This window comes from Lontra canadensis, unplaced genomic scaffold, assembly GCF_010015895.1.
Source record: "Lontra canadensis isolate GAN:19392208 unplaced genomic scaffold, GSC_riverotter_1.0 scaffold1, whole genome shotgun sequence".
Lineage (NCBI taxonomy): Eukaryota > Metazoa > Chordata > Mammalia > Carnivora > Mustelidae > Lontra > Lontra canadensis.
This window is the reverse complement of record NW_022630995.1, coordinates 22,479,105-22,501,853: the sequence shown is the minus strand read 5'-3', so window position 1 is coordinate 22,501,853 and position 22,749 is coordinate 22,479,105. Positions and strand designations below refer to the sequence as shown.

The 22,749-nt window shown below is 42.9% G+C and overlaps 1 protein-coding gene and 1 pseudogene across 1 annotated transcript; one reads left to right on the top strand and one right to left on the bottom strand.

Moving 5' to 3' along the window:
• Positions 1-7,401: 7,401 nt before the first annotated feature.
• SPINK2 (serine peptidase inhibitor Kazal type 2) lies at positions 7,402-14,807 on the bottom strand. Its single transcript, XM_032865169.1, has 4 exons — positions 14,672-14,807; positions 13,774-13,826; positions 9,543-9,652; positions 7,402-7,717 (listed from the first exon to the last, which is right to left on the bottom strand). The coding sequence occupies exons 1-4, from the start codon at positions 14,724-14,726 to the stop codon at positions 7,672-7,674; spliced, it is 264 nt and encodes an 87-aa protein (XP_032721060.1). The 5' UTR covers positions 14,727-14,807; the 3' UTR covers positions 7,402-7,671.
• Positions 14,808-22,313: 7,506 nt separating this feature from the next.
• Positions 22,314-22,443, top strand: LOC116871925 (annotated as a pseudogene).
• Positions 22,444-22,749: the final 306 nt, after the last annotated feature.

Below are 22,749 nucleotides of genomic sequence, written 5' to 3'. Positions count from 1 at the left end.
TCCTTGGGGAGCTCCATAGCCAAGATTCTAGCATCTCTGTTCTTCAGCTTGGTCCGTGTTGCCAGGCCAATGCAATGGCCTTGGCACTTGGTCCCCAGACTTTCACTGTCGTTGTTGTGTTTGTTTGTTTGTTTGTTTTAATATATATTAGGTTTCTTATGGTGAAGTTCTTATTTCCAGTAATAAAATTGACTAAAGTGAGGGTCAAAAGTCAAAACATTTCAAATTGTGGGTGAAAACATACATGAAAGTGCTTACTAAATATAAAGGACTGTTTTATTTTATTTTTTTATATTTATTTGTTTTTTTTTCTCATCTCTACACCCATCATGGGACTTGAACTCGTGACCCTGAGATCAAGAGTCACATGCTCTTCCAACTGAGCCAGCCAGGTGCCCCTAAAATATAGAAAACTTTATAAACTGAAAGTATCCAAGGAAATATTAGATATTGTGCCTTATCAGAAGTAATACAAAAGCTCACAAGGGTAGAGGTTTTCATCAGGATGAAGGCTACCAGAGGGGGATGGTGCAGAAGGAAGGCTTGGGAAGAAAGGTTGGAAAGTTCCTCATATACTTGCCCACCACAGAGAAGGGGTCTCTTAAATTCTCTTAGGCTAGTTCCTATGTCAGAGCTGTTGGCTCGGGTCAGCTAAGCTTAGTCAGCTAACCCTCCTCCTGGGGCATCTTTTCAAATTCCAGCTTCTCCAGACAATCTGGGGATGTTTCCCTATCTCTTGCTCCAGAGGGGAAAACTGTTTCTATGTGTCTTTATTTCCCATCTTGACACTTGGGTCCTTGACCCCATGTGGATCCCAAATGGACCATTCACTCAGGTTTGTTGTTGTTGTTGTTGTTGTTTCCGAAGAAAAGTGTCTTCAGAGAATCAAAGCAAAAGACGCTGTAATAAGCAGTTGGCAAGTGAAATTTGACTCTCCCAAGCCAGTGGCACCAAATGAGAGACGCGTCACTTAACTGGTTTCTGGCTGAGTGCCCAAGCCACTGGCCGTTCCCAGGAAACCACTGCCCCCTTGTGTCTCAGCACTGGCCAGGAATTACCCTTGGACGGGTAAGAACATTAGGCAGAAGTCTGTAAAAGATTATTGGTGGGCTATTCCTGGCTCTTAGATTTGTTGATTCAAATGAGATTTCCTTTCATCTCATGGCTTCTTAGGTTATAATTATTCTTCCTCCCCATGAATTTTTAAAAGACATATTTTGTTATAATTATCAAAGTAGTGTGTACTTCTTGAAGAAAAATTCATGTAGATTGATTTAATTTGTTAACGTTTGGATATATTTCTTCCATGGTTTTTTCTTTCCATATAAGGAAACCTAAGTTTACTTGGGGATAGGGAAAAAAAAAAAAGCCACAGAACTATGAAATCTAATTTTATCATAAATGTTATGTAAACATGATCTCTCTCCACAACAAGAAAATTAACTTTTGAGTTTACTAGAGTGCCAAGAAAGAGATTGTCTTTTTCTTTCAAAAAAATAAAAGACACAAAGGATAGCACTTTAGATCATAGAGCCTTATAAAATTTGCCTATAGTTCCAATTCTGTGAATTACACAGTGGTGAATGGAACTGTGAGACACATTAAATTGAATATTATCTCATTTTCAAGACAAAAAAAATAAAATTCTCTGTTCCAAAGATGACCTGTGGAATTTAGATTTTTTAAGATTTTATTTATTTATTTGACAGAGAAAGAGAGAGAAAGAGAGGGAGCACGAGCAGGGGGAATGGGAGAGGGAGAAGCAGACTCCCCACTGAGCAAGGAATCCGATGCAGGGCTCCATCCCAGGACCCAAGGATCATGACCTGATCCGAAGGCAGACACTTAACGACTGAGCCACCCAGGGCCCCCAGAATTCGGAAATTTGGCAGTCTAAATGATCTAGTGTGGTGTGTCATATTTCTAAATGCTGTGTAGATATGTTGCTTCCTCCCCACTTTGGAGAAGACAGTAACAAAAGCATAGATCTGGGCAAGTCAGAACTAGCTGAGAAGGAGTCCTTTGTTTCTCCACGTTCCTTTTCTTCTATATATTAATTGTTGTCTGTATCATCTAGATGTGCGTAAATACAACATAAATACGGACATACGGTGTCAGAGTGAGTCTGTGGCTAAGAACTCAAATGGGCTTAGAGGAAGTTCAAGGTCATTCTAGCAGCTTTATCTAATCCTTTATTCTCTTTGGAGACCTTGTGACTAAAGAGGCTATTTCAAAAGAGCCCTGGAACAGGAGTTCTCCATTTCTTTGATCTGTAGATCACTTTAATTCTACAGGAATAAAGTCCCACAGGCCACCTAGTTCCTGTATGTCACTTTTAAAAAAATGTAGATGGAGCACCTGCATGGCTCAGTCAGCTGAGCGTCCAACTCTTGATCTCAGCTCAAGTTCTGAGTTCAAGCCCTGTGTTGGGTGCCGCGCTGGGCGCAGAGCCTACTTTAAAAAAAAAAAATGCATGTAGACGCCAGTTAATGGTGATTGCTAATGGCCAGTATTATGCATACACAAAAAAATAATAATGCCTAAACCCACACAGCTTTATCAAAAAAGTCTACTGAATATTAAACTCTTTTTTTTAAAGGTTTTATTTATTTATTTGACAAACAGAGAACACAAGTAGGCAGAGAAGCAGGCAGAGAGAGAGGAGGAAGCAGACTCCCTGCTGAGCAGAGAGCCTGATGTGGGACTTGATCCCAGGACCCTGGGATCATGACCTGAGCCGAAGGCAGAGGCTTTAACCCACTGAGCCACCCAGGCACCCCTGAATATTAAACTCTTAAGTATAGCATCTCAAAGTCCCTGATCAGGGATAATACACATTTTTATTTGTTAACATGCTTGCAATTGGTGCCCTTTTTTTTGTGCTCTCTTCTCAGAGAAACTTACAAGAGCGATCCTGTAGACCGCAATGGGCAGAGGCATGTTTTATTCATCATTGTACACCAGTGCCCAGCACGTAATAGAAACCCGCAAATGTTTATGGCATATAGCAGTGGATGAGCAGATACTTAATTTAAAAAAAAACTCCTAAACCAGGTTTAAGACATGCTCCTAGAATTGTTCAAGATTACTTGGGCATTTAATGCTATTCTCTTTTTCAGAGTAATGTAAGAACACAAATGAAATTCAATGTTGGGCAGGAGTCCAAAAGCTTGTTTCTCTTGTGCGGCGTGGGCTGTGTGTTTGAATTATCTTGCCTTTTGGGGCGAAGGAAGGAAATTCAGGGAGGTTAGTGGTTTTGTTGTCATTATTTCATGAGGCCTCCCAAACATTCCTTCAGTCAACAGATACACCCTGTGCTAGGCACTGTCTCAAGCACGGAAGATACCATGATGAGTAAGACTGGCAAGCTCTCTAACCTCTGGGAGCTTCTATTCTAGAACTCCCCACAGACTTGTACTATTCTTTTCACCACTTACTTTGGGTAACTTAATGATGACATATCACTTTTATAATCAGAATATTTTTAAGAGAATATTTTTAAGGTATTACTTAATAAAGGGTTACAAATCTGAATTTGTAATATGACTCTGAGCATCTTTGGGGCAGCACTGCCTCGATTACACAACCATGCAAGTGAAAAAAGACCAGGCACTCCCTTTACCACAAAAAAGCACATAAATAAGTATAACCTTTGCAGAAAGAAATTTTGCAGTCTCTTTCAACATTTTTTTAAGTAGTCTCCACACTCAAAATGGGGCTTGAACTCACAACCCCAAGATCAAAAGTCACATGCTCTACCAACTAAGCCAACCAGGCACCCCTCTTTCAACATTTTAAATCTGCCTGTCTTCTAACCAAGTAATCCCAATCTTGTAAGTTTATCCTAAAGATTGCTTGCACAAATAAAGGATACATGTACCAAAATGGCACCACAACATTATTTGTCATAGTGGGAAATGACAACCTAAATGTCCATCACTAGGGAATTGTAAGTAAATTCTGGTATGCCCATACAATAGAAGATAATGCAGTTCTTTTTCAAATGAAGTAGATCTCTATGTAATGACTTGGGAAAATATACATCATACCTCATTATAGGACCAGGGTAAGTCAAAAAAGCAGGCTGATTTTTTTTAAAGGTATAATTCTCTATAAAATAGCCAACGTTTCAGGTGTGCTAAGCACCTGACATGTATTATTTTTTCCTCACAACAACACTGTGAAATAGGTACTGTTATCATCCTCACTTTACAGAGGAGGAAAGAGAGCTAAATCATAACTTGCTCAATGAATGCAGCTATGTGACTTTGAGCCCATGTGCTTAGTCATTCTGCTGTATCCAGGAACCACTTCTCCCTTTAATTAGACTCGTTGAAGTTGGGTTTTTTCCACTTTAAACCAAGAAAATCCAAATAAACAATCCAAATACAGCTCAATTGAGACTAGATAAATAATAGCACAATAATATAATGTACTATGTAGCTTAAAAAAAAAAAAAGAAACTACAGGGGTGCCTGGGTGGCTCAGTCGGTTGAGCAACTGCCTTCAGCTTGGGTCATGATCTTGGGTCTCAGGATCCTGGTATGGAGCCCTGCATAGGGCTCCCTGCTCAGGAGGGAGTCTGCTTCTCCCTCTCCCCCATCCCTGTCACGCAGGCGCTCTCTCTCTCACTCTCAATAAATAAACTCAAAAAAATAATAAAATAAAAAGAAGAAACTACATATATTAATATAAAAATAAACCTAATATAAAAGAGAAAAACAAGTTTATAGGAGATATATATAAGTATATATATGCTTTAAGATAATAGACAAAAGTTTACACAAAAAAGCATAGAAGTATTAACAGTTAAATGTCACAAAACCAATACTGCAGCAAAATTCTTTTAACACATTCTTACACTGGTGAATCTTTTTTTAAATCATTTATTGAAATCATTATTATTAGTTCTTTCTGACTATAAAAGCCTTCCATGTCATTGTAGGAGGAGCGGACAGGAGAAGAATGAGATTAAAAGAGGGGCACCTGGGTGGCTCAGTGGGTTAAAGCCTCTGCCTTCGGCTCAGGTCATGATCTTAGGGTCCTGGGATCGAGCCCCGCATCGGACTCTCTGCTCAGCAGGGAGCCTCCTTGCTCCTCTCTCTCTGCCTGCCTCTCTGCCTGCCTCTCTGCCTGCTTGTGATCTCTGTCTGTCAAATAAATAAAATCTTAAAAAAAAGAATGAGACTAAAAGAGATAGACCCTTTTACTTTATATGTTTCCAAATTGCTTGAATTTATTAGAAGAGTTTATGTGGTAACAACAGAACTCCCAGTGCTATAAGAAAAAAAAAAAAAAGGTGTGTAGGGGGGGAATATTGAATGGACAGTGGGCCAGCTCACAAAATCAAAGGAAAAGTTGACCAACTAAGCCTAAACCTTGGCAAGGCAGGAAACAGGGATCCCTCAGCCCTAGCCCAGAACGTCAACTTTTACCAAGATGCTCTGAGTTCTTCCGTCTCTGCTTCCTTAGCGTGTTGGCCTCATGCCCTCCTACTATAGTCTTCCTCCATGGTAAGGGGTCACAACTTCCAGCAGCTTCCAGAGCACAACCTCTCAATCTCACCACCTAGAAGGAAAAGGGCTCTTCTCCAAGGATGGACTCTGAATGGTCACAGACCCACTGCAGACTAACCCTGTGAGCAGGGTAGCGGGAATCACGACTGATCGTGACTGGTCACATTTGGACCAGGCGCTCACCCTTCAGCTTACGTCCAGAGTCAGAGATAGGAGGTCAGGTAAGGAGGCGGCAGCTCCATTCAGCCAGAAGTTGGGAGTGGAGTGGAAAAGGAGAGGGGAAGGAGGAAGCAATGCTTCTTTAGGGCAGAAAGGAGAGGTCCTGGGTACACCCAATGACTAATGTGTACTACCCAAGCATAAATTTCTCTCAAAAAATTTTTAGAGCCACCTTCATCTTGTTATGTGTAAATATGTTTTTTTCAAGTGACAAGGAGCGTTCTCTGAAACAGTTTTATAATCATTAGAAGTTGTAAACAACCTGTAGTTAACATTTGTTGGGGTTTTTTTTCCTCTTGGATTTTCGTCTTTCTTTCTTCTGGGAACAATGCACCCAGTGTCCCATGTCAGCTGAACAGGTCCTACACCACCTTACTTCCTGTGACCACAACAATCGGCCTGAAGTGTGGATGTGTAATGAACCAATCGGTGGTCTTTGTCCAGAAGAGTCATTTTCTTTTCAGGTAGTACAATTTGGGGGGCTGTGACATCAGATTTTTTTTTACCTGGAGCTCATAGAAAAGAATGATTTCCTGTAGTTTAGGAAGCTGCTAGGACAGAATCTGTAACTTCCGATTTTGTCTCTCCACAGGAGGCGAAGCTAGTCTAAGAATGAAGCTGTTTATGCCAAAATAAACAGAGATAAGGGGCACCTGGGTGGCTTAGTCGGTTGAGGGTCACCTTGGACTCAGGTCATGATCTCAGGATCCTGGGATCAAGCCCCACGAAAGGCTCCCTGCTCAGCGGAGAGTCTGCTTCTCCCTCTCCCTCTGCCCCTCCACCCCACTTATGCTCTCTCAAATAAATAAATCTTAAAAAAAAAAAAAATACCGGGGCACCTGGGTGGCTCAGTCAGTCAAGTGTCTGTCTGCCTTTGGCTCAGGTCACGATCCCAGAGTCCTGGGATCCAGCCCCACATCAGGCTCCCTGCTCAGTGGGAAGCCTGCTTGTCCTTGTCACTCACCCTCTGCCTGCCACTACCCCTACTTGTGTGCTCTCTCTCTGTCAAATAAATAAAATCTTTTTTAAAATAAAAAAAAATAAAGTTATCCCCCGTCACCTTTATTATTGCTAACGTTTATTCTTATGTTGTATCAAACTCGAAAACAGGATGTCCCAATCTCAGTACTACTGATATTTTGGACTGAAAAATTCTTTGTTGTTGGGAGCTGTCCTGGGTGCTGTAGGATGGTTGGCAACATCCCGTGTCTACCCACTAGATGTCAGCGGTGCCCACCCTTCAACAGTGACACCAAAAATGCCTCCAGACAGTATCGAGAGATGTCCTCTGAGGGGGGAATCGCCCCAGAGTGGAGAACCACTGCTCTAAAAGGAGGGGAAAACCAAATATCTGTGTTAGCCCTGATGGGAAAGATGGAATATGACACTGAGTCTAGGATGTATTTCTACCTGCATGATACTGGACTTTACCCACTCGGGTTACAATCAGCTCCAAGTATTTCACAGGCATATGCCCAGTGCAGAACACTGTCCAGGTACCTATACTTTAACTTTGAAAGATGTGTAGGAAGGGGGAAAAGAATAAATCTTGCCCTCTCAACAAAGACTCCACTTCGCCCTCCTGAAAGTCACCTTTGCCTGCGAGGAGAAGAGCCACCAGGAGGCTGCGGAGTAAGAACGGGTACTCAACAGAGAACAGCACCACTTGAGGACAAGGCTGGTTTTATTCCAGCTAAATAAAGCAATGCACAGGGCACCAGGCAATAAGCTTAACTCAAGGGGCAAAAGCCAAGAAACAAGGGTTTTTTTTGTGTTTGTTTTAATTATCAGTCACTGCTCATAGCTCTCTTCCACACCTCCCATGGGCTAAGAAATCCCATGCAAAGGAACATAGGAAAGAGAAAAGGGGAAATGGAATTCATCTAGCATACTGTTGAAGGTGGTTTCTCTGAGTTCTCTTCTATAAACTGCTCCATCAACACGGTCCACTCCGGATTATTTTAATATCATGACCATCCTCCCTGCAAATTGAACAACCATAAAGACACACTTATTACCCATCATACTGAAACTGTCCCGCCCTTTGTACCAAGAAGACCCATGAGATTCCCTCTAAGGGGATGTTGACTTAATCATTTTTAAAGCTAAATCTGGTATACAGTGAGTGTGAAAGCCTCAACTCTATCATTTTTTTTTCCTAACCCTGGGCACTAACCTCAGAAAAATCACTCCGAGAAGACCGAGGTAACTCACCAAAGACTGACATCAGAGAATGGACCCCCAAACTACAAAGCAGCACACCCTGTCCTGGCGTGATACTTTGGATGTGGTTCCTTCCCATGGGACACATTAGGCTAAGCTAGAGTAAGACGAGGTAGGGTGTCAGTGGCCGATGTGAACTCCCGTATTAGTTGTCAATGTCTGACGTAGGACCTAGAGCATGCCCATACACATTAGCTCTGTGACCAACAAATAAGTAAGAACTTGCTTGAAAAACATGTGGTAAGACCAGGTGGGCTGAGCTGATGTGGCAGAGACTCTTGGGTACAACTGGTACACCCAACTAAGCAGACCCTCACGCGGAGGAGCTGTCCAGCAGACATCTGAAGGCTGATCGACCACCCAAGCTGTAGGTGTGAAGATGCTGTGTCAAGACGGATGCTGCTGGAGGCTCTGTCAGCACAGAAGGCGACCTGCCTGAAATCCAGGCCAAAGCTTGTCGCAGGACAGGTGTCTCCCTGTTCGCCTTGTGACGCCCTCCTGGATCCTCTTCAGAGTGGCTTGTTAATTCCCCCCACTAAATTTTTTTTAAAGATTTTTTATTTATTTGACAGAGAGAAACACAGCGAGAGAGAGAACACAAACAGAGGGAGTAGGGGAGGGAGAAGCAGGCCTCCTGCTGAGCAAGGAGCCCGAGGCAGGACTCCATCCCAAGACCCTGGGATCATGACCCAAGCCGAAGGCAGACACTTAACTGACTGAGCCAGGGGACCCCTCCACTAACTTTCTTGTGTGACTAACTTGTGTGATAAAATTTGCAATAAACTGAGGAATTCATGAATTTAAGATTGGCACTACGTGGTTATTTGAAACGTGCCTAATCCTGTGATTCGCCCTGCTTTACCCCTATGGGAGGAGTCACAGTCACCTGTGAGGGACATGAAGGACATCAAGGACATCAGGTATAACACATACTACTTAGTATTCTCCTAGGTAGAATTATTAAGACCTATGTCCCAACTCATAATGAAGGGGGTACAGGATACCTGCACATGCCTCTGAATTTAAAAGACTATTCAAGGGGCACCTGGCTGCCTCAGCTGATGGAACATACAACTCTTAATCTCAGGGTCATGAGTTCAAACCCCACACTGGGTTTGGAACCTACTTAAAAAAAAATTTTTAGGGACATCTGCATCAAGATCCCCACTCAGCGCGGAGTCTGCTTCTCCCTCACCCTCTGCCCCTTCTCCTGTTCCTTCTCTCTCTCTCTAATAAATAAAATCTATTTAAAAATTTTTAATAAATAAATAAATAAAAACTATTTAGTATCTCACAAGTTTAACTATTGAATATACTCCTAATTTGGGGAAACTGCCCATCCATGGATAGTAACATAGCCTGATTATCTAGTCTACAGTTGGTTAATCACAAATGCCATTCTCTAACTTTGATCTGGAAAATGCACTAAAAGATTCTGTCTTTTTAAATGTTGTCTGAAAACAGAACTACTATGTCACATTTGATTCTGACATTCAAGGAAAGAGTTGCTACTTCCTAAGCAATCAAAAATCAAGAAAAGGACTAAAGAAAACTTGGCTAGTCTATACTGTAAAATTATGTTACCTGATTTTCATACACAGAGTACACTCATTGGGATAAGTGGACATGTCACTTCCACACACAGGGCTAAAGTCTCTGGGACATCCTGGTAATTTATACTGATTGCAGTTTGGCTGGAAAAGAGAAAGGAAGACAGAAATTACAGAACTAAGACATTCTTATCACAAAATAGTGGAGGGGAAGACAAAGTCCCAAGTCTCCCAGATTTCCTAGAAACATCCTACAAAAATATTTCTATTTGCCACACACAAAATGACTTTTCAAATGTAAAAAAACCAGATGCAACATTGAAGCAATGGTTTAATACCTAATACGTAAGAAAAGGACCTCAGTCTGGTTGATTTTTATTCATTTATTATTTTTTAATCAAATTAATTTTTTTTTAGAAAGGGAGGGGAGGTAGGAGGGGGAGAGGAAGGGGGAGATAGAGAAAATCTCAAGCAGACTCCATGCCCAGGACAGATCCTAGTGTGGGGCTCGATCCGACAACCCTGAGATCATAACCTGAGCCAAAATCAAAAGTTAGATGCCCAACCGACTGAGCCACCCAGGTGCCCCAGTCTGGCTGATTTTTAAATGAAAGGTCAAGACAGGACACCACACTCACTTTCCAATCCTTTAACTTTGTAATTTGCATCCTACTACCATCTCCACATTAATGTTGTTACGTTCCACCTTAATCCCTTGGCATAATATCAAGACAAACTCAAGAATCTAATCTTTTAGTCTGGATCTTTAAGGTACTAGCATGTAACAGCACCAAAGAAAGCAGCAGGTTCATAACTGGACCTTCCTTAGGGGTTGCTATGGGTTGAATTGTACCCACTCAAAAAGTGATGTTAAAGTCATAACTACCAGTACCTCAGAATGTGACCTTATTGGACATAGGGTCTTTGTATAGGCAATCAAGTTAAAATGAGGTCAGCAGAATGGACCCTAATCCAGTATGACTGGTATCCCTTTTTATAAAAAGGGAAAATTTGAGGGCGCCTGGGTGGCTAAGTGGGTTAAGCCTCTGTCTTCAGCTCAGGGTCCTGGGATCAAGCCCCACATCAGGCTCTCTGCTCAGCAGGGAGCCTGATTCCCCTTCTCTCTGCCTGCCTCTCTGCTTACTTGTGATCTTTCTCTGTCAAATAAATAAATAAAATCTTTTAACGAAAAAAGGGGGAGATTTGAATACAGAATCACCAACAGAGGGACGATCATGTGAAGACATTCTCTGACGGACTAGATAAACAACTAATCAAAATCCATCTATTTAGCCTGCAGATCTTAGGGTTTTTTAATATTCAACAGAAGTTTTCAAATGCTTTCATCTCAAAGAATGACTAACATACGGATTTGGAGGAGGACTAACAGGCCGGTAAGGAAGTTCTGTTTATTTTGTTTTGTTTTTTAAGCAGAAGACCTTTGATGTCTCTCAGATTCCCCAAGGGATCTATCTAGCGGGAAGACAATGTTGGTATCCCAGGCTGTTTTCAGTCTAATTCTCATGATTTCAAAGCCAGCTTTGACTATCTACCATTTAACTTTATTAAATTCAGGTTACTCACTTCCTGGATTTTCTCTGAGCTGAGACATGAGGCTTTATGAACAAATACTTTTCACTCTTATCAATGAGGTCAAATAATTTCATTAATATATTATGCCTCCACTAACCTTAGTTTTATAATTTAAAATTATAAATATGCATATATATATATAAATTCAGAATAGGTTTACCATCTAGGGAGGCTCTAAATTACACCCCACAACATGCCAACTATAGAGGAGAGTTTACCCATGGTAGTCTACTCCTCAGAGCTTTTGAAGACACTCTCATTCTGGAAGAGGGCCACATCACGTTTTTACTTACTCCTTAGAATCAATTTAATTTTTGTAGAAGGATGTGCTATGTTTCTAGATAATTCTCTGAGCTTTATACTCTGAATCTTTTCTTCTGAAAAGTTCTTAAATACTTTACCAGATATATTCCCTTGTTTGTGTATTCAATAAATGAAAAAGATTTTAAGATAGATGATAGACAAGAACAAAGACAAGTTGAGTCCCGCCTGTAAGAAGTTCAGTGTATAATAAGAAAATAAAAAATACACATGGAAAAAATAAATAAATAAAATAAAATAATTTAAAAAAAAGAAATATACACGGTGGTAGACAGAATTTACATCAGAGAGATTTGGGAGAATGTCTACCTCAAGGAAATGAAGCAGACTAACCAAAGGCACAGTGGTGAGGGAAGTGTTTGACCTGAGAGCAAAGCAGTTTAATTTAAAGGAGCATCCAACACTCATATTAAAAACTCAGCAATCTAAGCAGAAAAGGCATCTTCCTCAACCTGATAAAGAACATCTGTAAAACACCCACAGCTAACATTATACCTAATGGTAAAAGACTGAATGCTTTTCCCCCAGATTAGGAATAAGACAAGGATGTCCATTTTCATTTCTTCTATTCAACCTGGTATAGAATATTCTAGCAAAGACAATTAGGCAATAAAATAAATAAAAGGCATCCCAATCCAGATTGGGAAGGAAGAAATAAAACTCTTTCTGATTTATATAAAATTTCTCTTTTTATATAGACAGGTCTGAAGAATACAAAAGGAACGATTACAACTAAAAAACAAGTCCAACAATGCTGCAAGATACAAGATCAATATACAAAAATCAGTTGTATTTCTATACACTTGCAGTGAAGCATCTGAAAATGAAATTAAGAAAAAAGACCCATTTATAACACCATTAAAAAGAATAAAATATTTAGGAACATACTTAACAAAAGAAGTGTAAGAATTAAACACCAAAAACTACAAAACATTGTTGAAAGAAATTAAAGACCTAAATTAGTGAAAAGGAATCCCATATACATAGATCAAAAGATTTAACTTTCTTAAGATAGCAATAGTCCCTAAATGGCTCTACAGGTTCAATGCAATCCCTATCAAAAATGCCAACTGCCTTTTTTGCAAATTGGCAAAATGATCTTAAAATTCATATGGAGGGGCGCCTGGGTGGCTCAGTGGGTTAAAGCCTCTGCCTTCGGCTCAGGTCATGATCCCAGGATCCTGAGATCGAGTTCCGGATTGGGCTCTCTGCTCAGCAGGGAGCCTGCTTCCTCCTCTCTCTCTGCCTGCCTCTCTGCCTACTTGTGATCTCTGTCTGTCAAATAAATAAATAAAATCTTTTAAAAAAAAATTCATATGGAAATGCAAGTGACCCTGAAAAGCCAAGACAATCTTGAAGAAAAAGTTGGAAGATTCACACTTCCCCATTTTGAAACTTACTACAAAGCTACAGTAATTAAAACGGTGTGGCACTAACATCTGAAACTCATATAACACTGTATGTTAACTACTCTGGAATTAAAAACAAAACAGGGGCGCCTGGGTGGCTCAGTCATAAGCATCCAATTCTTGGTTTCGGCTCAGGTCATAATCTCAGAGTTGGGGAGATGGAGCCCCATATCGGGCTCCCCACTCCACAGGGAGTCTGCTTTCCCCTCTCTCTTCCCTCTGTGCCTCCCTGCACCATGCCCTTTCTTTCTCTCTAAGATGAATAAATAATGGCATGCCTGGGTGGCTTGGTTGGTCAGTTAAGTGTCTTCCTTCCACTCAGGTCATGATCCCAGGGTCCTGGGACTGCATCCAGCTCCTTGATCAGCCGGGGACCTGCTTTTCCCTCTGCTGCTGCTTCCCCTGCTCGTGTGCTCGCTCTGTTTCTCTCCCTCTCTCTCTCTGACAAATAACTAATTAAATCTTTAAAATGAATAAATAAATCTAAAAAACAATAATAAAAATAAAACAAAAAACAGTTTGCCAATAGCATAAGGATAGAAGAGCACAAGCTATGGGAAAGCAGTGGAAGGTACAGGAAGAAAGGCTTGCAGTCAGGACACTCTGTGGACATTATTATTTAGATAATGTTCATAAAATGTCTAGTACAAAACGTAACCATTAGACCAAGGAACTTTTGAATCATCAAAGAAACTATTAAAGGAAACAATGTGCTGAGGCCTTCAAGGACTGAGCTATTTTCAACCAAAATTTACAATTTTGATCTGCATCACAAGATCTGCCTTAGTATCTGAATTCTGAAGAGGCAGTCAACAGTTTCAGAAGTGGAAGTTAAAAAAAAAAAAAAAAAAAGTGGCAGGTCTGACCTGAAAACTATCCCCAACCCAACCCGTCTGGTCTTCACTACATGAGTGGAAACAATACAGGCTATTTCCTACTTACTGTTCTGTATTCCGAAGGCTGGTCAAACTCAGAGCTCAGAGAGTCCAAAGAGGCTGCAAGAAGACAGACCTTAAAGTACACGGTCAAGGTCAATTCTTACTCATAAGGGGCTTTTAAAATCCAGCTTGTTTATCCCGGCCCACCCTCTCCCGTTGTCTCAGATGCCTAGCTTCTTTGAACAGCCTCCACCGCCCACCCCCACACCCCCAAATAAGGGTATTAAGGCGTCCTCCGGCACCGCTCCCGCAGGCACAACGAAGGAACATTTGGCACAGGTTCTGTAGTGGAGCACCCTAACAGGCTCGCCTGAGATAGAATTCGGAGCTTTGGAATAAAAGAGAAGTAACTCTGATTCTCGATATTTTTCTCCTCTGGGGGTCAGGGCAACAAACGCACCACTTAACGTTAGGGGCTACCGTTTTAACTCCGTTTTCAAACGGGCGTCTAATGGGGCGGGCCTAAAGCCCCTTTCTCCTAAGCCTCAGCGTGCCCGACGCACTCGGCGGTCACCAGCCCTATCGTCGCTCTCCCGCAGAGCTTCGGTGGGGCCCCTGTGACCGTAAAAAACCAACGTCTTATCTTGGGCTCCAGAAAATCGGCTTCAAGGGAGAAAGGGCAGACGGCAGGGGGTCACTGCGAAGCAGCCGGGAGCCAAGGCCAGGCTGGAACCAAAGAGCATCGCTGCCTCCCCCGCTACCCCCAGCCCTGCACGCCCGCCACGTTCGCGCTCCTAGACGACCGCAGGCCGCGGGAACCGCCAGTAACGGGTGCGCAGAGGGCCGACAGGGGGCCGGGATCCCGGGGTGGATAGCCGGGGGCCCGACCCACTCCCTGATACTCCTCCGCACCGTACCCTACCCCGTCCTGGCCGAGCAGGCGGGTGAGCGGTGGTCGCTACCTGCCAAGTCCGCGGCCAGGAGCAACAGCACCAAGCGCACGGCAGAGAGCGCCATGCTCCCTCCGCGGTCAGCCGTCTGATCGCCGTCTGATCGCCGCCGGCTCCCGCGATGCGCGACGAGCACCGCGCGCCCGCGTGGGACGGCGACGGGCAGGCTGGGGGGAGGGGGAGAGGCGGGGGGCGGGGAGGGGCGACGCGAGGGAACGGGCCGTTGTTACCCCCCACCTTCCTTCCATCCCGCCCAGGATCGGAGTGAGCTATTGAGGGCGCGATCTCTCCCTGCGGCAAACAAGAACCTCGTGGGAGCCCCTGGGGGAACAACTTTGGGGGTTCCGTCAGCCAGCCCCTATTTCTGCAGCATCCACTCCGTCCGAGGCCGTGTTTTGGCGCTAAACAGGGGAGGCTCCTGCTCTCCAGAGGTTTTCTTGTGTAGGTGTTGGGGATAGGGAGACGCAGGAAACAAGTGAATCCAGGCAGTAATTTCTCGAATTAAGTGCTTGAGAGTGGTGGGAGAAGGGGAGGACTCCATGGGGAGGCCCGGGAAAGCCTTTCAGAGGTGGCTTTTGAGCTAAAAGCTGAAACGGGAGAAGAAGGAAGCCCAGTGAAGAGGAAATGCTCAAGGAAAGCCAGTGCGGAGACCCAGAAGCAGGAGCAGACAGCTCAGGATTTCAGCCAAGCCGCCGCTGGTGAATTAGAGGGAGAGGGAAGGGAGATGGACCCCAAGGCCAACATCCGGTGTGGAGGTGCCGGACATGATAAGGAATTTGGACTTGTTCTGGTTGCAGCAGGAAACTAATGGAGGATTTTAAGCTTGGGAAGGCCCCTGATCTGGCATGTGCTTTGATAGATTGAATGAAGAATGGACAAGAGATAGGTAAGAGCGGAGGCTGGGAGACAAATCAGGTGGCTTTTGTGGTAATCCAGGCAAAAGATGGTGGTGGCTTAAATTAATGTGTGGCAGTGCACTGGTGAGAAGTCAGATTCAGGATTTACTCTGGAGGTGGAGCCAAGTGGAGTGAAGAGAGTAACCAAGGATGTTTGCTAGACTTTTGTTGTAAGCAGCCCGGGGAGTGAGGGTGAGGGGTCTCTGTGATGGAGATGATTTGGAGACAGTGCCTGTGGGAGATCCGGTGGACATGTGGACAAGGCAGTTGGAATCACAGATTTGGAGCTGGAGATACAAATGAAGAAAACGTCAGCATGTCAAAGGTACTTGAGAATCCTGGGTCCAACGCCCAGCAAGAAAGTATTGCAGGGGTCCAGATCAGAGCGCTGGAGCACCCCTGGATGCAGAGGTTCGAACCATGTGGAGAGGAAAGCTGTGAAGGAGGAAGAAAACCAGGCCAGAGTCTGGGGTTACAGAGCACTGGGGAGGGGCTGCAGCGGTGTCCGCTGCTGCCATGAGGCTGAGAATTTGGCAGACTGAGTGCGGTCATGGGCTTTAGCGGGATGTAGTCAGTCACTGATGGCCTTAAGAAGGACTAGTTCACGGGACGCCTGGGTGGCTCAGTTGGTTCGGCTGCTGCCTTCGGCTCAGGTCATTATCCGGGCGTCCTGGGATCTAGTCCTACCTGGGGCTCCTTGCTCGGCAGGGAACCTGGTTCTCCCTCTGCCTCTGCCTGTGCTCGCTCACTCTGACAAATAAATAAATAAAATCTTAAAAAAAAAAAAAAAAAAGACTAGTTCAGAGAAGTGATGGGGTCCAGGGCCCACATGGCAAGGGTTGAAAGGAATGAAGTGAGAACATGGAGACAGAGAGTTTAGATAACTCTTGTGAGTTTTGCTGTAAAAAGGAAGCCAGATATGGGCAGGAGGTAGCCTATGAGACTTCCAAAATGTCTTATGAGGGTCATGTCGAAACTCTCCAATGTCTTCCCACCTTGCTAGGACTAAAAACCAAAGTTCTTACTATAGTCTCCAGAGCCTCTGCTGGTCTCTCACTGTTCGTCCGTGACTCACTTTTCCCAGCCACACTGGCAGCCTTGCTCCCATCCTGGAGCCTTCATACTTGCTGCTCCCTCTGCCTCAACACCAACATAGCTTCCTCCTCCCCTTCCATCTGTCTCTGCGCAAACAGGCCCACGCCAGAAATGCCTTCCCTGACCATAAATAAAGTTAGTAGGGGCGCCTGGGTGGCTCAGGCAGTTAAGTGTCCAACTTCAACTCAGGTCATGATCTCGGGGTCCTGGGACTGAGCCCCGCTCAGCAAGGAGTCTGCTTCTCTCTGTCTCTGCCCTCCCCTGCTCATGTGCTCTCTCTCTCAAATAAATAAAATCTTAAAAAAAAAAAAATTAGTACTCCTGTCTCCCTCTTCTCCTTACCTCCCCCCCACAGAATTTTTTTTTTAATTTTATTTATTTATTTGACAGAGATCACAAGTAGGCAGAGAGGCAGACAGAGAGAGGAGGAAGCAGGCTCCCCGCCGAGCAGAGAGCCCGATGCGGGGCTTGATCCCAGGACCCTGGGATCATGACCTGAGCCGAAGGCAGAGGCTTAACCCACTGAGACACCCAGCCCCCCCCCACAGAATTTATCTTGACTTTTTGTTTTTAACTTTGTGACACTCTTCACCTATTCAAGCTCCAAGAGGTGAGTAATTCTGTTTTGGTTTACTAGTTTATCTCCAGCACCTAGAAGAGTGCCTCACCTGAATCCCAGCAGCTTAACAAGTATTGAATAAATAAATGAGGGATTCCTAGGGAATCAGGACCTGACCTGAAAGAGTGGTCAGAATAAAACAAATCCCCAACGCACATACGCAAAATGGATCTTTGGGTTGAGGAGTTAAACCTTAATTCCTGGGTTTGTACGCGTTTTTGCAGCATCACATAACATGGCTGCGAAAAGACTGGCTCTACAAATTACTAAAGGAGCTCTACACCCCAGAGCTTCCACTTCTGCCCTCTCCTCATACAATGGTGTTATAATAATAGAATCTTCTGAGTATGAAATGAGGTAACGTACATAAATGTGCTGAGACAGCGCAGAACTCAGTACCTCTTAGTCCCTTTCTACGTTTTCCACGATGACCTTTGTAAAGAGGGCAGTTATTCTATGCCTAGGCAATGGGGCACCTTCTCCTACTTCAGGTCACATTGGCCATTGTGTGGCCACAGAGCCCTTGCAGCCTGGACACAGGGACATTGTCTGTTTCTCTTACTTGCCTATCCTTTGTGCCTAACACTGTGCCTGACCCAAGCCCAGTCTATGATTGCTGAATGAGTGAATCTCTGAAACATTAAACTGACATCACAACAAGGAAACAGACCAAAAAGAGGAAGACAGAGGATCCAGGACACAAGAATTCAAACCCAGGAGGGAGAGTTGTTATGGTAGGTCCTAATCTAGTACCACTAGTGTACTTACAAGACGACAAGATTAGGACACAAACACAACAGAGGGATAACGCTGGGAGGATCCAGAAGACAGCCATCTGTAGTCTAAGGAGAATGGCCTAGAAGAAAGCAAAGCTTCCAACACCATGGTCTTGGACTTCCAGCTTCCAGAACTGGAAGAAAATACATTTCTGTTATTTAAGCCACTCAGTCTGTGGTACGTTGTTATGGCAACCCTAGCAAACTAGTCTATGTATGTGATAAAATAAATAAATAAATAAATAAATAAACGAATAAACAAATGCATTATTTTGTCTTAAAAGATTTCATTTTAAGAAATTTTTACAAAGGGCGCCTGGGTGGCTCAGTGGGTTAAAGCCTCTGCCTTCAGCTCAGGTCATGATCTCAGGGTCCTGGGATCGAGTCCCACATCGGGCTCTCTGCTCGGCAGGGAGCCTGCTTCCTCCTCTCTGCTTTCCTCTCTGCCTACTTGTGAACTGTCTCTGTCAAAGAAATAAATAAAATCTTAAAAAAAAAAAAAGAAATTTTTACAAAGAATGGTTATTCTGAAAGAAACGCATTAATATGCTCTAACAACAACTCATATAGTACTGGAGAATAATTCTGATTTACTGATTTTTTTTCCTCCCTAGACAAGCACCCTTTGAGGTATTTACTAATTCTGAATACAGATTTTGGTAACTATTCAGCAAATCTTAATGAGAAGTTTGGAGAAAGAGAAATAATTTTGTCAAAGGGGCATAGCAAGTTAGTGACTTGGCAGATCCATTTCTTTTTTGCCTCCTATGCCTAATTGTCAGATGTTGACCCTATGAAATAGTCCCTGTATCGGTCAAGGTCCAGTCTAGAAAACAAAAGCCTCACTAGAAATTCTCCCAAAGAGAATTTAACATAAGGGATTGACCAGGCCAGTACTGGAAAACTCAAAAAAGCAGCAAGGGAACCATGAGGTAATGCACAAAGATGGTAAATTCTAGCCTTAGGTGTCACCTCTAGGTCTGGGGAAAAAGAAGAGGTTGAGATTATCTAGAAATTTGGAGGAGAGTTGCCGGAAAGCGGAGACTTGGACCTCTGAGCAGGGATGTTGCAAGCCCAGTGCTGATGCGCCTGAGGGAGCCCGGTGAGGCCGTCTGAGTCGGAGGCGCGTGACAAAGCCAGAGGCTGGAAGCAGCTGCTACCACCAGTGAAGGGAAATTTGAGGGGTGGGGGGCGGGGAGGGCACAGGTGAAAGAAATAGCCAGCATGCCAGGATCAAGTCTCTCCTGGGTCCTGCCTTTCGGGGTCCTCCCAGCACATCCTACTGGAAACCTCAGGAAGCCAGCTGGCAAAGCGGAAATGAATTCTGGCATCACAGGGTCCAGAAGGGTGGTTTCAGAGCTGACCTACAATAATGACTGGCACAGGATCCCACCCTTTGATTTTAGCGAGCTCGAGTACTGGGAAGAGAAGAAAATATGCAGTTTTAAACTCCCACCTGGCACCACGCCCGGCTGAGTTCTGACTAGCATCAAGTTTGAGGCCAGAGGGTACATTTGGAATGAGTGTTAATACATTTCTGAGTCACATAATGTATGTTCTTGGAATAAAGGCCATAAAATTAAGACGGCTCATTTTGCCAAAGATGTTCATCAAGGAGTATATATGTTATATTATACACAACACACATTCAACTTTGTTAGATTTCTAGTACCAAATAATAAATACTTGCTAATAAACATCTTTATTTCGGATGCTTCAGGAACACAAACTGAGATCTGAACATAGACTCAGGAATGATGCTTTGAGTTGTGTTTGTAGGAATTTCAGCTTCAAAAAGAAAGCCACTGGGACATCTGGGTGGCTCAGTGGGCTAAGCAGCTGTCTTTGACTCAGGTCATGATCCCAGGGTCCTGGGATTGAGTCCCTCATCAGGCTCCTTGCTCAGCAGGGAGCCTGCTTCTCTCTCTGCCTGCTTCCCCTGCTTGTGCTCTCTCTGTGTCTGACAAATAAATAAATGTTTTAAAAATATTAAAAAGAAAAAAAGAAAGCCATTTACCCCCTCAAGATAGATTTGTTATTAATTTACGTGTGTGGATGCTGCTGCTTTCATGTAATTTGGTTCCAAACAGTTGATATTACAACTTAGAAATATTTTATGCCATGGTGCTTTTCATATAGTCATCTTAGCATTTGTTCACCAGGAATAAGAGCCAACACTTTTTGTAAAAGGCCAGGGAGTAAAGACTTTAGACTCTGTGGATCATACATTCTGTCACAACTAGGCAAGGCTGCCATTACAGTACAAAAGCAGACATAGACCAAAATTCAAAGAAAGGGCATGACTATGTTCCACTAAGATATGGATTTGTAAAATGTAAAATGTGAAACTTCTAGATTTTTAAATTTCATCAAAAAGAATTTAAAAAGCAAAAAGGATAAAATATGTAGGAATAAATTTAACAAAGGAGGTAAAAGACCACTACTCTGAAAATTGTAACACATCAGTGAAAGAAATTGAAGATGACACAAAGAAATGGATAGTTCGTACTCACTGATTGGAAGTTTATATTGTTAAAATACCCATCCTACCTAAAGCAATCTACATGATAGGTATTTATCCAAAGAAAGCAAAAACACTAACTGAAAGGACATATGCAGCCTATGTTCATATCAGCATCATTTACAAAAGACAAGGTATGGAAGCCATCTTAATGTCCAGAGGTGGATTAACGGATAAAGAAGATATAACATATGTATTACATCTTCTTTACCCATCAAAAAAATATGTGATAGAATATTACTCAGCCATAAAGAATTAAATCTAGGGGCACCTGGGTGGCTCAGTTGGTTAGTGTTCCAACTCTTGATTTCGTGAGATGGAGCACCATATCAGGCTCCCTGCTGGGCCTGGAATCTGCTTAGAATTCTCTCTCTTTCCCTCTTCCTCTGCCCCTCCCCCAACTTGAGCTCTTTCCCCCCTCCAAAAAAATTAAAATTAAAAAAGAAAAGAAGAGGGGCGCCTGGGTGGCTCAGTGGGTTAAGCTGCTGCCTTCAGCTCAGGTCATGATCTCAGGGTCCTGGGATCGAGTCCTGCATCGGGCTCTCTGCTCAGCAGGAAGCCTGCTTCTCTCTCTCTCTCTCTCTCTCTGCCTGCCTCTCTGTCTACTTGTGATCTCTCTCTGTCAAATCAATAAATAAAATCTTAAAAAAAAAAAAAGAGAAAAAAGAATAAAATCTTGCCATTTCTGATAAGATGGGTGGACCTAGAAGGTATTATGCTAAATGAAATAAGCTAGACAGAGAAAGACAAATACATATGATTTCACGTATATGTGAAATCTAAAAAACAAAACAAGCGAACAAACAAAACAAAAACAGACTGGTAAAAATGGTGGTTGCCAAAGAAGGGGGGTCAGGAGATGGGTGAAATAGGTGAAATGGATTAAGAGGTTCAATATTCCATTGTAAACTATATAAGACACAAAGATGTAATGTGTACATTATATAAGGAATTTAGTCAATAATATTATAACAACTTCGCATGGTGACAGATGGTAACCAGTCCTCCTTTGATGACCATTTTTTATACATTTTTTAAAGTTTCTTTATCTCTACACCCAATATTGGGCTCAAACTCACAACCCTAAGATCGAGAGTTGCATGTTTCACCGACTGACCTTGTAAATCTGAAACTAATACAATATTGTATGTCAATCATTCTTTGAAAAAGAAAAAAAATCTTCAAAAAAAGATTTTGGAGAAAAACACAGGAGAAAACCTTGAGGATCTAGGGAAAGTGTTCTTAGACTTGACACGAAGAGCATGATTTATAAAAAGAAAAATTGGTTAATTGGTCCTCTTCAAAATTAAAAAAATTTCCTCTGTAAGAGACCTTGTAATGAGGGGGTACCTGGGTGGCTCAGTTGGTTAAGTGTCTCTGTTTGATTCAGATCATGATTTCAGGGTCCTGGGCTTGAGCCGTGGGTCAGGCTCCCTGCTCAGCCAGGGGTCTGCTTGTCTCTCTGCCCCTCCTCCTGCTCATTCTCTCTCTCTCTATCTCTCTCTCAAATAAATAAAAGCGTTATAAAAGGGGTGCCTGGGTGGCTCAGTGGGTTAAAGCCTCTGCCTTCGGCTCGGGTCATGGTCCCAGGGTCCTGGGATTGAGCCCCGCATCGGGCTCTCTGCTCAGCGGGGAGCCTGCTTCCCTCTCTCTCTGCCTGCCTCTCTGCCTACTTGTGATTTCTCTCTGTCAAATAAATAAATAAAATCTTAAAAAAAAAAAAGCGTTATAAAAAAATAGACCTAGTATTGCTTCTCGGCCTTTTGACTAAGATTAAGTGTAGTATCTGTTCTTACCAGTTTAAAAAAATAGATCTTGTAATGAGGATGAAAAGAGACTATAGACTGGGAGAAAATATTTGCAAACACATATCCAACAAAGGACTTGTATTTAGAATATACAAAGAGAACGCCAGAGTTAAAAAAAAAAAAAAAAGCTGATCAGAAAATAGTCAATTTATAAGCAGACATTACACTAGAGAGGATATACAGATGGTGAATAATAAACACATGAAAAGATGTTCAACATCATTAGCCAGTAGGGAAATGCAAATTACAATGTAATGATACCATCACATTCCTGTCAGGATGGCTAAAATAACAAATATTAGTAACATCCAAGGTTGTGGAGAAACTGGATCATTCGTTGTTGGCAGGAATGTCAAACAGTACAACTCCACTGGA